This window comes from Somniosus microcephalus, chromosome 3, assembly GCF_052327205.1.
Source record: "Somniosus microcephalus isolate GS21.2 chromosome 3, FLI_Smic_1.0, whole genome shotgun sequence".
NCBI classification, from domain to species: Eukaryota; Metazoa; Chordata; class Chondrichthyes; order Squaliformes; family Somniosidae; genus Somniosus; species Somniosus microcephalus.
The window spans coordinates 323360046-323376887 of NC_140989.1; the positions used below are offsets into that span (position 1 = coordinate 323360046).

Here is a 16842-nt window from a genome sequence, read left to right on the forward strand (position 1 = left end):
TTCGGCAAGAATGTTGTACAGACCTCTGCTGGGCTTTTTGAAATAGCACTATTCTGTTGTACAGGCTTGAAGATGATTGAAGTTTATAAGGAAATTGCTTCACATTTCAGGTTCAGAAAAAAATGGAAGAACATGCAGAAGCCCCATAAAATATAACTGATTTGCAGTTTACAAGCTTAATGCTAACTCCTGAACGCAGGGTATCAATTATTTTAACAGTCAATGTTTGAGCAGGCCTGTGTTTTTATTAATATTTCAATTGAAAAATTGAAGCTTAAAGACTGAATATAGTTTTGGCTTTGCTTAGTTTTCTTCCTACTGTGTGTAGTTTGTTAATGAAGGTATAAAATAAACAGATGATAAGTATCTTCTGTAGCTGACCAGGTAGCATCATCATTTATTAAAATCACTTTGGAAGCTTCGAGTTGAGGATCTCCGATTTTGAGATTCCCTAGACTCAGATGTTGCAATTTGTTTGCGGGGGGGGGCGGGGGCGGTGGCGGTGGGGGGAGGTTAAGACGTAAACATAATGGGAAGATTTCCTATTATTGCCATTTCTAATAAAATTGTAAATGTGTTCTTTTACAACACTTTGATGATTTTTCCAGAAATAGCAAACATAGGGGAATCTTCATGCTATATTTACATTGTTGTTAACACACAGCTACCAGAGTAAATCTCCCATGATGAAATGGATCAGTTCTTGCTTGTGCTGCTAGGTGAGATAACCTGGGCTGTGTAGATTGAGTGGAGAAGAAAAGTGATGCATTGTGTATCAGTACCCAGTCCAGTCCCTTTTATTTAGAGCATAGTAGGTAGAGCGCTAATATTGAAATCTTGGCAATGTCACACTATCTCTTTTGTTGCTCTGCATACAGTAGTTGATGTCGAAGTGTGGGGTTCAGTATGAACTAATTTGGAGGCAGTACTGAATTGTTGAGTGATGCATGCGCAAAGAGAGAGAGAAACCAGGAATCTTTTCAGACAAACATTAGAAGTTCCAGATAGCTGTGAAAGGGAAATAGAGAGAGACTCGATGCAAAATGCTCAATGTATTCCAATATAATTGAATAGGATGAGGGATACTAGGAGCTTATACTTGGACCTGTCTACTATGAGTTATAAGCTTTTTAATGTGCTGTTCTTCCAGTTACAGTGTGACTTCATGAGAGCAGCTTAAGATGGACTATTTATTTTGTTATTGGAGCATGTTTACCAGAAATAGAATAGTTCAGCCCACCCCATTTAGTAGCATTCAGAAGGTTGGTGGCTTAAGACCCATTCCAGGACTTGAGCACGCTAGGCTACCACTTCCAGTGCAGTACTAAGGGAGCATTGCATTGTTGGAGGTGCCATCCTTTAGATAGATGGGAATGAAGAATTTTTCTAATGATTCATAGAGGTTAGAGATCCTATGGCTATTCAAAGAAGAGCAGATAATTCTTACAGAAGATAGGAGCAGGAGTAGGCCATTTGGCCCCTCGAGCCCGCTCCGCCATTTAATGAGATCATGGCTGATCATCCAAATTCAGTACCCTGTCCCTGCTTTCTCCCCATATCCCTTGATCCCTTTAGCCTCAAGAAATATATCCAACTCCTTCTTGAATATATTTAATGAATTGGCCTCAACTACCCTGTGTGGCAGAGAATTCCACAGGTTCACCACTCTCTGGGTGAAGAAATTCCTCCTCATCTCTGCCCTAAATGGCTTACCCCTTATCCTTAGACTGTGACCCCGGTTCTGGACTCCCCCGCCATCGGGAACATCCTTCCTGCATCTAGTCTGTCTGGTCCTGTTAGAATTTTCTAAGTTTCAATGAGATCCCCTCTCATTCTTCTAAACTCTAGCGAATATAAACCTAATCGACCCAATCTCTCCTCATACATATCAGTCTGGTGGTATGCTGGCTAACTGTTCTTTCCCCCTCATTGCTGCTACATTTGTTCACTGAACAGTCTTTGCACGTCAGGGTAATCTCATTCTACATGAAGTGCTTTGAGATGAAAGATGTGAAAAAGTGCCATATACATGCAAGTCTGAGAACTGGGAGATGCAGGGAGTTAGACATTGGATTTTCAACCCATGGACTAGGTTCAAATTCACCACAATGGTATAATGATGGGGCTGTAGGAACATAGGAACAGGGCTAGGCCATTCAGCACCTCAAGCTTGTTCCACCATTCAGTTAGATCATGGCTGATCTGCATCTTAACGCCATCTACGCACCTTAGTTCCGTAACCTTTAATACACTTGCCTGTAAGAGTTCTATGTATAATGAGTTTGGGTAATCTGAGTCCAGTTCTGCATGGGGATGGGTTTACCACACAAAGCTGCTTCTAATTCAGCATTAACGTGTAATATCACCAACAGGCCTAAGGCCAAGTGGTGTGGGAAATTGAAAAAAATGGGTCGCTGGTGCTGTAGAGGGTGCTATTCTGAGGTTGGGGCTGAGTCACATTTTTTGGGCGGAGTTGAGGATGGTTTACTCTGCATCTAGTTGGAAGTGCTTGATGGTGACAAAAGTGCCTGAAATAGAAAGTGTTCCAGCATTACCTCCCCCCACCTTAATGAGCACAAAAAATTAAATATAAGTCTTCTAACTCAAATCGAGTGATACTGGTCAGTGGATAAAGTGTAAAGTGGTCGATTGAACCTATCTCTAGATCACCATTAGCAAATGGAGTTACTCGCCATGACTCCACTTTAAGTCTAAGTTTAGCTCCAGAGCTTAGACATAAAAATTGAATTATACAAATCTATAGATATTTGACTGACATTCTTGGCCCTTCCCTTAGCATTACCTGACTGATGCTTTATTTAGGTTTCCTTCCTTTTCTTATCATGGACTCCACATTTTAATTGGAGTGAAAGCGAGAGCTGATACTTTGGATGGTTTTCCAATATTGTTATTGTTCTAAGTAAAAATAGCTACGTTAATAAGTGGTGTGACAGATTTTTTCAGTATGTTCGGGCTACAATTAATGAATCTATTTTGGCACAGATAATAAAATAGCCTGTGGAATGCTGTTCCTCCAAGCCCTCTTGGGATCATGAATGTTATCTGTGGAATGGAATGAGTCCGGTTTGAATAAAAATAATTCTAATATCGCCAGATCATGAAGTTATTCTTTGGCTGAATTGGTGGAGAAAAAAGGTTGGGTTGAATTTCAAAGTTTTCATTGCGATTTTACCTGAGGATATTTAATTCTCCAGGAGAATAAGTCAATTTAGAACAATCCACATTGTAAGCAGTCTGCTGGAAGGAGCAGATCGGATGGATGGGCTGAGTAGCTTTTCATTGTTCTTGAAGCCCAGGTATACTGCAGTAGTCTGGAACGGTGAACTATTTGCATGTTACTTTGCAGATCAGTTTCAAGATGTGATATCTTCATTGATGAGTATCCCCACTGACCTTCACTCTGTTCCCCCACCTTGTGGTTTTGTGACTGATGAGGCACCTGGGGCAGACTGTAGTGATGAGCAACATGAGATCACAATTTCTGTGCTACTGACACCCATCTTGCTGTGAAAATGATTTCAGGGCACATGAATCCAGAAATGACTCCTTTGTTTTGCCCTCCTCCCATAGTAGACTTCCTTGGTGACTACTCGCAATATTACAAACACCTTATTATAGGCAACTGTGGAGCACTGTTTAATATCTATTTTCTCCCAAGCAAGAAATAGGTGACAGTTAACAGTTCTGGACAATGATGTCATTATCTTCAGATAGCAATGACCGTCATAGTCTTCCTGACAATATTTTCATTTGGATGGCCATCTCTACTAGAAATTGTGTGCTCCCAGCTATTGCACAACTGACTGGCAGAGCAACCTAGTGCCTTTCATGAATTGTAAAGTCAATAGTTGGATGACTAACATCACTTTCATTTGTCTATTATTGAAGAATAATCACTTTGAGCAAATGCATTACGAGTGCAGCGTGCCTGCAATAGTACACCGAGATATCCTCTATTGAGATTGTGAACAATGGGTTTTCCAAAGTGGTTGACCAGCGACGAGAGCAGTGGGTGCAGTGAATGCTATGACAACTATTGCTGTTGCAGTGCTAAGTGGAGCCTGTGCATTTTCATTGCAGCATCCATGTTCCGGAAGCTGGGGGATGATTTTTCAACTGGTACAGTTTCTAAAGCAGACTGTGATTTGACCCTGTAGTACCTTTAATGGAAGTCTGAGCTCACCAAAATAGACCAGGAGTACTTCCAAAAGAGAATGGGATTGCTCTACGAGCCCCCCTAAGTGAGGGATGCTACCTGTAGTGTATATTCCTTTAAATATCCCACTGCCACAAAGTTTATTATCCCAAACTATCTGATGAGCACTGATGATTTTATAACTCTATATAATATAATACTGTTGCAGGGCTAGATTTAAATGGAACTAATGGCCCATACCTGCTTTTAAAAATCAGTTTGCTGCTCCAACGTCTAACAATTTAGCAAAATAATGTAATTGAACTATTATATGGAGGTGTGGTTAAAAAAGTAGTAATCTCATTTGAAGGGGTTCATTTGACATAAATATACATCACCCATCCCTACGTGCCCTGACAACTAAGTAGCTTGCTAGCCCTCTTCAGAAGGCATTCAAGCGAACCACCTAGTGTGGGACTGGATCACGAGTATGGGAGGTAGATTCCCTTCCTGAAGTGCAATAGTAAACAAGTTGGGTTTTTAGACGAAACAAACCCGTCAGATTTAATTTTTCTGGTGCTACTCCATAAATTACTAGATTTTTGAATTTGGTTTCACAACTTGCCATAGAGGGATTTAAACTGATGATCTTTGGGTTTCCAATCCAGTAAAATAACCACTACTCTGCCTTACTCTTGCTAACACACACTTCACAAATTATTAACTCAACTCGAAGAGAGGATAATGGATGCTCGGGAGACTATTGCCATAAAATAATTTCAAGAAATGTTGAAATTCAGTCTTCAAAAATACTGATTTCCCTCCAGTCCAAATAAGAGTGACTTTGATTTGTTGTCTTTTTGTTTTAAATTTTATAAATCTATCCTCAGCCCAAATGGCCTTGACCAAACTTTCTCCTAAAATTGTCTCTTTCAAGTATCCCTGTATTCTAATTTGAAAGTAATTGGGAAGTTGTAGATCTTGCTAAACACACAGCTTGCATGCATATAAAAACACACACTTTGTAGGCCTTTTGAGCAGTATCTGATGGGGGCTAACTGTATTTGACACACGGCAACTTCTTACCTCCACACCAGATAATTGCATTGTCAACTATTCAGCGAAGTGGCAGGTGACATCTGAGGCGATTGACTAGCTGAGTTGTTCCGTGTAGGACTGTCAGCTGTTCAATCAATAGAGTTTACAGAAGACACCCTGATTGCATCTGTAACTAATTTAACTTTGAAACCCCCAGCTCCCCTTTGCACAAAGTTGCAATTCTATTCAGGATGTGCGCTGAGTGGCAGGTGGAAAAATCAATGACAGCTTTCTGCGGTCGTGCAGTCGTGGGTTTTTGCTCTGCATGGTTAACTAGCCGTCTTGACTTCAAATCAATGAACTGATCAATTGATTAAATTAACAGTGATTTTCTTTTGGGTTAGCAGCCAGGGCCTTACATTATTAGTTGTGTTGTCTTTCGGGGTAACTCACATTTATAAAATTTAAGGCTTATTAACAACTCGGCACTTGGAAATTCCACTTTCCCCTCTCTTTCAACATGTAATGTTAATTAGTTGGGCAGAAGCCTTGGCCTACTGGGAGTTGGGATATATTTGACAGGACTGGATTGGGTTACTGCAGCATAGGCCCTTTGCTTCCTCTCTCAGCAGTTCAGAAGCTGGTTAAGTAGTCCTGATAGGTAGAGCGTGATTGATGGGGAAGTTTGTCTCCGGTAGTGTCAGGGACTTATAGAGGTGTCAGTCAAGATTGGCGCCTGAATTACTTGTCACATTCTGTGAAAGAATGTCGAAGAAACAAGGAACTGCTGCATTACTTTGTTTTTCTCTGCTAAATGACCCGTGTCTTAGCTGCTTGCTATTTGTGTTGGTTGAAGGTTAAAAAGACAGGTTTGAATAGACTACTTTTAAAAAGTCAGAAATTAAATCTGCAAGAATTTTATTCAATTGGGCATTTAAACAATATGAAGGAATTGTTGTTTTGTTAGTTTTACGGAGTTTGACATGGTACCTCCTTTCTGGGTGAGATGAGGAGTCTGTTCATGCAATTTGGAATTCAAGAGGTGCATATTCACAGCACTAAGCATACACATATCCACACTTATCCTGGGACTTTACAAACATTTCCAAAGCAAATTAAAGTTTAAAATTAGACTCCTGCTTGCTTCTATGAGAATAATGCAGAATTTCAGGATTAGCTACGCATCACTGAAATCCATGAGAAGAGGTGGCTTCAGACCTAGATCAATTCTGAAGCATGTGTAGTCTGGCCAGTAAAAACAAGCCGACAAACTCCACTGCTGAATTCTTGGTACCGCAACAACATGGCCAGCATCTGCTGCTATCCTTTCATAATCATCTTACCTTTGCTCAGCAGTTCTTTCCCCTTCCCCATTTCAAACTCAACTGGGTCACTGCTTCTGTTCCTGGTTATCTGCTTTAAAAAAAGAGTTTTAAAAAAATGATGTGGGTAGAATTAAAAATGTTTTTAATTCTCTGCATTTTAAATTGTATGGGAGAGTGAGTTAAATGCAGGAAAGTGGGAATTAAAGGGTTTTAACAATACATTTTCTACCTCTTTTCTCTCTTCCCCTCTTCCCCCCCCCCCCCCCCCCCCCCAACCACCGATTTGTGAAACTGTTCCAAGTGCTCAGATGGGCTCGGGGACTGAGCATCAATAGGATACTTGTCCTTTCACCATCTCATGACCCCCCGGTGTGTTAATTAGCCTTTCTCACATTCTAGCAGTGTAAACTCTGGGATCTCTTGACCCCTATAAATAAATTACAATTGAAATTCTATCTGTTAAATGTTCAAAACTAAATTTTGCATTTTGAATATTGTACCGCTGAAATTTAAGTAAAACTGTGGCCAGGGTAGGGGTGGTGTACACCACATAAGTTTAGAAATGACTCTAATCCATCTGGACTAACCAAACAGCAATAATACTAAGAAAAATGGAATGAAACACCTTTGCTCACGCTATACTATAAGTGAGGAGGGCCTCAAGTAACCAGATTTCTTTGAGAAGCCACATCAGATTTTACGGGCCAGAAATTGGCTCACACCCAAACTGGCGCAAACTCAGCAGGCGCAATGATCGGCGCACCAAAATTGATTCACAAGAGGACCTCGCAAAATTGGTCCTCTTGCGTCAACTGGCACGCAGAGTGTCGCTCCTAACAAGGATGATGGTTGGCCGTCGGAGACCCTAGCACCGGGCCCACAGTAACATTGGGAGGGGGTGAATGGAGGCTGGCAGCAGTCCGCAGTTTCACTGTGGAGCCATCAGGATTGCTGCTGCCCCTCATGGCTCCACATTCAGGTAAGTAAAAAGTTATCCCTTTGTTAGCGACCCCTTTAATGACCGCTGGTTTGGCTGCCCAAGGCCAAGGAAAACTGAGCACATCATGCATGGTGCATGCTTCAGTCAGATATGATCCAGTTTAGCAAAGGGGCCTGAAATGGGCGCTTAGCCCTCAGCCCTCCATTTACTTAGGTAACGGGCCTAACACTCATTTCAGGCAGGTGCCTGGGAAGGCTAAGTGGCGCCCTAACCTATATGGCGACCGGCGCGCATCCTGTTTGTTTCGGTCATCTGCGATTGGCGACAAGCATTGGTAGGTCGTGTTTCCTGTTTCCTGTTTCATGCTTGAAGGACAGGCGAAGCATTGCCCAAATTCGTCCCTTACCTGTTTTAAGTGAATTGTTTTTTTATAAAAAAGGCCTTTTATTCTCTTTCTCCTTCCTCCATCCCTGGAGTATGTTGGCAGAAGAAGGAAGTTTACGCCTTCATATTTATATAAAGTTCCCTAAATACAGGGAAAGTGTTTCAAATCATAATGCCTATATTACCATTTTGTCAAAATGTGTATATTACCACTTGCTTTATATACATGTTTCATAAATGATGGAAAATACAGTATTTTCAAATGTTGCATTAAGGGTTAAAACATGCAACTGATAACTGCTTTTTTCCCTCCTTGCCCTTCCTTTCCTTTACATTTTTTAAACAAAAAATTGGATTTGTTTTTGTAACAGTTCTTGTTACTTAATTGTTTTCAGATTAAAATTGTAGTATTTTCACATGATTTGAGCTAGCAAATTAAGGGATGTGGTAGCTACCAGCTTGTAAAGGTTACATTCTGAAACCTGCAGGTACCATATAGATCTCATGAGGGGAGGGGGTAGGAACAAAACTTCTTCAAATGCTCCCTGACATTTATTTGTATCTGTTCTTTTGGAGTCATTCTACATATACTTTGTAATAAAGCACATTATTTATCAGTTAACCACAATTAAACCTTAAAACCTGCAAACTGGATGTACCTATTGATGTGAAACAGGCCTTGCTTGACCTGTGTCCTTTTTGAAGGGTGAACATGTGTTTAGTAATGTGATCTTTTCTTTTGACAAATACCGCTGTAGTTGTGTGTTGTAAGAATTCCTTTTCTCTAGTACTCCCTGACGACTTTACTTTTGCCTCAGGCCTTTGCTGTGCAAAGAGGCAGCATTCCAGTGGAGTAAAGCCAGATTACAAGTATTACGTACTCGGTGTGCACGTGCCTGCGTATATATTTATGTATTTGCTGATGTGACGCTTTGGGTAATTTTATATTGGGGACAATAGGGCTCAAATTTTTAATTAATTTTTATTGCCTAGCTAAAATGTTTTAAACTGTCATAAGGACATCTAATTCCCTGTTCTGTGTGAGTTATCTATACTGAAGGCACTCTGAATAATCTGTTCCGCACAGTGACTTTGTAGAAGATCCTTGCTCCATGTATTATTGCTCTGCTTATGTATGTTCTCTTCATTCTGAATCAGAACTTAGGATATTTGTGTGCATATTTCATCTCTCGCTCTCTGTCAGACGGTTATTCAGTATCTCTTGATATTGCTGTGAGGTCAGATTTGAAGAAATAACTATTTGCTGCTGATTTCTTTATTCGTTTCCTGCTTTGAAAGTGGCATTGAAAATTCAGAGGCTTGCAACAATGGAAACTAAGCAGATATTGCACATGATTATACCTGGGAACTGTTTGCACAGGAAGTGTTCTGCCTGTGGGAGCAGAGTGCAGTGAACATACAGTGGAATGATAAACTTACTAGTCATGGTACAGTGGGAACGTGTTGGTGGCAAGTCCTCCAAAAGGTGTGTGTTGTTATATTTTAGATAGGGAGGGAGTTTTCCATTCTGTTTTTCGGCTTTGTTGTAGCACGCATATGCTATGGCGAACCAGTCTTGATTTCACCTTCATTTTCCATTTTTCTTCTTGTTTTCAATATAGGATCTGGTTTTGTCACCTGCAGCAGTAAAGAGAATCATGACAGTGACGCAGATCTTGATGTAGATGGAGACGACACCCTGGAATATGGGAAACCACAGCATCCTTTTTTTTGATGAATAACTGCATGATCTGATTCATTTGTTCTGTTAGATAATCAGTTGTTGCAGAATGGCCTTGTAGTGATGTAAAATATTCTACTTTTACGAACTGCTTTCTGAAGGGTCTTCTACCTTTTTTTTAAGAAAGGAAGGATATTCATATTTCCCCTCCTACAGCTTAATATGTAAAATAAATAATAAGGAATAATATTTCTCTTAATATGGTGCTGCACCTGCATGTTATAACTAATATTGGGTAGAGACCCTCGGATGCTTTTACTTGATTGATATTTAAGTACCAGCTCAAAAGGGCATGGTGGCCAACTTGGGGGCTGAAAGTCCAACTGATGATGGGTGATGTAAATGCCACCATATTCCAATAAACCATCTGTTGTAACTGATATTGAAATGACAGATCCGAAAATAATTTCACGTTGAACTGAATTGTTGCTTTTCCAAGTCACCATCAATCTTATCTTTGCTACTGTAGCCATGACTGCACTGTTTGTGTTATGATCATAACTCAGAAAGCATTGACACAAAATATATTTCCCAGGAATAGAGCCAAATAAATAGCAGTTTGTCCAAGGGTATTTGTGAAGGTAACAGGGAGATTTCTCACTATAGCTTGGTTATTTCCTTAACTCTGCTGAACAGGTACACAGAAGCAGACATTATACCTTGCACTGGAGAAGAACCAGGGGAGGCCAAAGAGAGAGAGGCACTACGAGGTGCTGTGCTAAAGTAAGCATTTGGCCTATTTCTTGTAACTCTTTTGAGGGCTTTATTGGTGATTTGTTTTGGTTCAAAAATGCTATGTTTTTTCTTTTCCAATTAATTTAAAAAATACTCTGAATTTTGCGGCTGGATAGCATAGTTAAGTAAAATACTTGACCTTTTACCTCTATGACATATGCTTGACGCAGAACAGATGGAATGAGCACCTCCTCTGTCCGGGTCATAAGTGAAATGAATTTCAATCCAATTCTTAATAGGTGTGCTTGTACTTTGCTGTTAGTCGCTGCTATGTTGTTATCCTCAGTCAGGGACCACAGGGATAATTAGTATGTGAAGTGGAAGTATCACATTGCTCAGAAATCCTCTTCTGAGATTTGAACTAAAGAAAAAAAACTAAGACGCTACTATATAAAATATATAAAAAAACGAGAAAGGAATATCTTACCATATCTTTCTTTTTACCTCTTTCCCCTATTATTTAAGACTCAACATTTCAAGTAATTTGGGTTTTTACTGAACCATTATCTCTCTCACCAGATTCCCAGCAATTCTAATAAGTGGATCTAGTCCTCTATGATTCTGAAACTATTTTGATTGGTAATTTTCCCTTCGCATAGCTGCATCTGGAATCTATTTTTCCATTGATTGGTTTAATGTATAGGGCGCTTTCAGACTATTTTCATCTCCTAGAATCTTTGCTGCCATTCCTTGTTAAGACAGAAATCTGTCCATTTCCTTTTTGAGCACTTTAACTAAGCCACATTGATTAAACCACTTATTCCTTAAATTACAATCTGGTTCATCAGTTTATAGTCCTGTTTTCCATTCTTCATATCTACTGCACTGAATTCCTTCATGAATTAAAAACCTGCCCCCGTTCCAGTAGTATTTTACCTAATGAGAACTGAATTGGTTCCTATTCTATCCCTATAAATGTGCTAGTTGTACTGCTTTGAATCCTCCAAAGTCCTCCTCTAGCACAAAATGATTATTTTATAAGCACATTTTGAATTCTAAGATTCCTGTTTCCAACAGTAATCTGCTTTTCTAAATAAAAGAAAGTGCTGTTAATAAGTATGGTATTAACCAGGATGTATTATTACTTTTGCAGTGGTGGAACCCCGAGCAACAGAATAACACCAGAATTTTCCAAATGGGCCAGTGATGGTAGGTAGTTAGACAAAGGTGAAGCTTTGATTTTAGTAGGAATTATGTAAGTGCATTATATAGCCGTCTTTAGCTATGCTTACAGGTGAGCCACCAGACTAGGAGAGCTGAATGTTTTGGCCTTCTGTGGCATCCTTAATGTTACTCCAGAAATTGTTATGTGACAGTGTTGGGTTGATGTGGGTAATCTGGGAGAGATTGCTCTGTTAATGTGGGGTAGGAGTTGTGGAGAAAGAGTGCCTGGGTGAAGAAGAAAGAACTTGCACTTACCTCGCACATTTTTGTGTCTTGAGGCCCCAAAGTGCTCATTGCATTTTGAGATTTAATTGATCATTTTTCCACAGAAAGGATTTTAAAAACAAGTTGCATTTAAGGGCTGTGTTTTAAAGCGAAGTGTATTCACACAAGTTTAAACAAAGATACTGTAATGAGAAAATGCTGGAAAAACTCAGCAGGCCAGGCAACATCTGTGGAGAGAGAAATAGGGCTGGATTTTCCTAAGCCCCTGGAGTCGGGTTCAAATCAAATCAAATCAAATCAAATCAACTTTTATTGTCATTGTTAGTGCACAAGTGCAGTACAACGAAATGTAGGCTTGCGGCTCCCGAGAGTGTACAATTTGGATTAGGACACTTAAACATTTCAACATACATTTGTACATATATATTAGCATAAATATGACCATAATAAAGTGAATAAAGTGCATCAGCAGATGTGCAGGCTTTAGTGTTTATTTGTGGAGTTCAGTAGGATGACAGCCCTGGGAAAGAAGCTGTTCCTAAATCTGGTCGTACGGGTGCGAATGCATCTGTAGCGTCTTCCAGATGGTAGGAGGGTGAACAGACTGTGGCTGGGGTGGGTAGGGTCTTTGATGATGGTCCGTGCCCTCCGTAGGCAGCGTTTCTGATATATATGTTCTATGGTCGGTAGCCGGGTGCCTGTAATGCGTTGGGCAGTTTTGACTACCCGCTGCAGGGCTTTCCGGTCATGGGAGCTACAGCCGCCGTACCATACCGTGATACAGTTTGTCAGGATGCTCTCTATAGTGCAGCGGTAGAAGTTAGAGAGGATCGGGGGTGACAGATTACATCCCTTCAGCCTCCTCAAGAAATATAGGCGCTGCTGGGCCTTCTTCACCAGAGAGGAGGTGTTGAGGGACCAGGAGAGGTCTTCCGTGATGTGGACTCCGAGGAACTTAAAGCTGGTCACCCTTTCCACCTCCGCCCCATTGATGTGGATGGGGGTGTGACTTCCGCCTTTGGACTTCCTGAAGTCCACGATTATTTCCTTTGTTTTCTTGGTGTTAAGGGCCAGGTTGTTGTCGGCGCACCACTTCACGAGATGCTGGACCTCCTCCCTGTAGGCTGACTCATCATTGTTGGTGATCTGGCCTACTACTGTGGTGTCATCTGCAAACTTGATGATGGTGTTGGAACCATTAACAGCCACACAGTCGTGGGTGAAGAGGGAGTAGAGGAGGGGGCTCAGCACACATCCTTGTGGGGCCCCCGTGTTCAGGGTCGGGGGGGGGGGAGGTGTGGTTGCCTAATTTGACAGACTGGGGTCTGTTTGTTAGGAAGTCCAGGGTCCAGTTGCAGAGGGAAGTGTTCAGGCCAAGAGTTTGGAGTTTGGTGGCCAGCTTATTGGGGACGATAGTGTTGAATGCTGAGCTGTAGTCTATAAACAACATTCTGATGTAGGTCTCCTTACCATCTAGGTGATTCAGTGCCGAGTGTAGAGCAGTAGTGATTGCATCCTCCGTTGATCTGTTTGCCCGATAGGCAAACTGGTGTTGGTCAAGGGAGGCAGGAACACTGGCTTTGATGTGGGCTAAGACCAGTCTCTCGAAACACTTCATTATGATGGGTGTGAGTGCGACAGGTCGATAGTCGTTCAGACACGTCACAGCCGCTTGTTTAGGCACAGGAATGATGGTGGCGGTCTTGAAGCATGTAGGGACTACTGCCTGGGCCAATGACAGGTTGAAGATGGCGGTGAAGACATCAGCCAGCTGATCAGCACATTCCTTGAGTACCCGTCCAGGGATGCTATCCGGTCCAGTAGCCTTTCGTGTGTTCACTCTGCGTAAAGCGCCCCTTACGTCGGAGGTCGACAGAGTGAGCACCTGGTCTTCCGGGGGTGGCAAGGCTTTGGTAGCCGGCTCCTTGTTGTCCCTGTCGAAGCGAGCGTAGAAGTTGTTAAGCTCCTCCGGGAGGGAGGCGTCGCTGACCGGGGGACTGGTGTTTTTGCCCTTGTAGTCAGTGATGGCCTGGATGCCTTGCCACATGCGCCGGGGGTCCGAGTTGTTGCGGAAGTGGTCCTCTATCCGCAGTGTCTGTTTCCATTTGGCGGGCGATAAAAATCGGAGATCCGGGGGTTCCGACCCCATCCCGCCTCCAACCCGTCTCCATGTCAATTTCAAAGGAGTCGGGTTGCCGACAAGTGCTGGAACCCGACTCCCAGAGGCGGGAAGGGATTAAAGGCAATTAAACTGCCTGTTAACAGGTAGTTAACAGGTAGTTTTTTGCCTATTCGCGATTTTTATTGCTGGTTTGTGGGCTTCCCGACAGCTCCAAACCACGAAAAGTTTTCGAGGCGGGACATGGGTCTGAGGTCTTGGAGGGGTCGAGATGCCCAGTGTTCAGGTGAGTGAGGGGTGCAGGAGTGCAAAGGTAAGTGTTTTGCAAGTGTTTAAAGTGTTTAAATAAGTTTAACTTACTTTTACTTACCTTTACAGGAGTCCTGCATTCCGGTGTCGGGAGTCGGTTGCAAGAACCACAGAAGCTCCGATTTAAAAAAAAAAAATCAGCTTCTTGGTTTCTGCAGCAAAATGATTTTAAAGTTATCCTGAGAAAGGACTGAGGCTGAATTAGCAGTTTTTCAGTGCTTGACAGCTTCAAACAGCTGTTAAATACTGATATTTCATCTGCCAAAAGCTTTTGACAGATGAAATGTCAATCTCTGACGTCACCTGTTGCCGGGTGGCCCTTAATTGGCCTGCTGAGCCCACAGGGCGGGCTCAACAAGGTCAATCAGAGGAAAATCCAGTGGGTTGGCCACATCTCCATGGAGGCGGGACAACAAGCCCGAATGTGGGTTTCCCACCTCCAACCCGCCCCCGTAGCAAAATCCAGCCCGAAGAGTCAACGTTCTGTAGAAGGGTTTTGACCTGAAACGTTGACTCTATTTCTCTCTCCACGGATGTTGCCTGGCCTGCTGAGTTTTCCCAGCATTTTCTGTTGTTATTTCGGATTTCCAGCATCCGCAGTATTTTGCTATCAAACTGAGATGAGAGGTAGTTAAAATGCTAATGAGAAGAGCTATAGTTTTCCCAAAGACTAAATGATAAGCAATCAGTTTGTCACAGCAGTTGCTAAACACCTCACACCCATTGTGTTGGAAACTCCTAGTCCTGGATACTTGACTGGGATTGTCTAGTGTAGGCCCTCTTATTGGGTTGTGATTGTGAACTCAGGACTGCAAAATGACAATGACAATGACAAAATATCTGTCATATTGGGCAGAAACAACAAAAACCCAAAACAAACTCAGTTGCTACTTGGCCCTAAACAGACAATACAACATGGCTGATTACCTGACCATGGTAAAGGATAGCAAACTGAGAAAAACCTTGACAATGTACAGACTTAGTGAACATAGCCTGGCGATCGAAAAAGGTAGACACAGACAGACCCGGCTACCAAGAGAGGACAGGATATGCTCTCACTGCAGTCAGGGAGTGGTGGAGACAGAGATGCACTTCCTCACAGCTTGTAGAAAATATCAGGACATAAGGGAGAATTTCTACCCAAAATTCACAAAAATATGCCCGGAATTCAGAAATTTGAATGACGACCAAAAACTCCCATACCTACTAGGGGAAGAGAGAAATTGTGTAACCTTAGCGGCACACTATGTTACAGCTTGCCATAAACAGAGGGACAACCACTAAATATAAGAAAAGAGCATATACAAATTATATGAATGTATATTTATACACTCAGGGATATATCTGTTTATACACTGTATGGATAGATCTGTATTTATGTGTTCAACCATGAATGTTTTTCGATGCTTTGGCAACATAAGATGTACCTTGTCATGCCAATAAAGCGATTTGAATTTGAATTTGAAAATTGAGAGACACAGTCAGGCTGCTGGTCAGGTCTATAAACAAAACTGCGAGGGCAAACTTTCGTCAGGTTCAGAAGGAGAATGCAGAAGGGTAGTTAGGAGTTACTTTGTTTAAGCCAAACAAGACAACCCACTGATGTAAAGAAGCATTTTTTTTAAATTCGTTCATGGGATGAGGGCGTCGCTGGCAAGGCCGGCATTTATTGCCCACCCCTAATTGCCCTTGAGAAGGTGGTGGTGAGCCTCCGCCTTGAACCGCTACAATCATGGTGAAGGTACTCCCACGGTGCTGTTAGGGAGGGAGTTCCAGGATTTTGACCCAGCAACGATGAAGGAACGGGGGTATATTTCCAAGTCAGGATGGTGTGCGACTTGGAGGGGAACTTGCAGGCGGTGGTGTACCCATGCACCTGCTGCCCTTGTCTTTCTAAGTGGTAGAGGTCGCGAGTTTGGGAGGTGCTGTTGAAGAAGCCTTGACGAGTTGCTGCAGTGCACATGGTACACACTGCAGCCACGGTACGCCGGTGGTGAAGGGAGTGAATGTTTAAGGTGGTGTATGGGGTGCCAGTCAGATGGGGTGCCAACCAGGCGTGCTGCTTTGTCCTGGATGGTGTCGAGCTTCTTGAGTATGTGGCTGGTCCAGTTAAGTTTCTGGTCAGTGGTGACCCCTCCCCAGGATGTTGACGGTAGGGGGATTCATGATGGTAATGCCGTTGAATGTCCAGGGGTGGTGGATAGGGCTTCTTTTGTTGGAGATGGTCATTGCCTGGCACTTGTGTGGCGCAAATGTTACTTGCCACTTATTAGCCCAAGCCTGAATGTCATCCAGGTCTGGCTACATGAGGGCATGGACTGCTTCATTATCTGAGGAGTTGCGAATGGAACGGAACACTGCAATCATCAGCAAACATCCCTGCTTCTGACTCTATGATGGAGGGAAGGTCATTGATGAAGCAGCTGAAGATGGTTGGGACTAGGACCCTGTCCTGAGGAACTCCTGCAGCGATGTCCTGGGACTGAGATGATTGGCCTCCAACAACCACAACCGTCTTCCTTTGTGCTGGGTATGACTGCAGCCAGTGGCGAGTTTAGCCTTCTGATTCCCATTGACTTAAATTTTACTAGGGCTCCTTGATAAGAACATAACATAAGAAATAGGAGCCTGGAGTAGGCCATTTGGCCCTTCAAGCTTGCTCCACCATTCAACAAGATCATGGCTGATCTTCAACCTCAACTCCAC

At 42.4% G+C, this 16842-nt stretch overlaps 1 protein-coding gene across 11 annotated transcripts in view; it reads left to right on the plus strand.

Annotated features, from left to right (window-relative positions):
* Window positions 1–16842, plus strand: part of rnf220a (ring finger protein 220a) — a 492773-nt gene that overhangs the window by 370802 nt on the left and 105129 nt on the right. For all 11 annotated transcript variants that reach the window (XM_085983083.1, XM_085983087.1, XM_085983089.1 and 8 more), the window contains 3 exons: window positions 9466–9562; window positions 10221–10307; window positions 11413–11468. In XM_085983083.1, the coding sequence (XP_085839209.1) occupies window positions 9466–9562; window positions 10221–10307; window positions 11413–11468 (240 nt within the window). The remainder of the gene's footprint in view (window positions 1–9465; window positions 9563–10220; window positions 10308–11412; window positions 11469–16842) is intronic.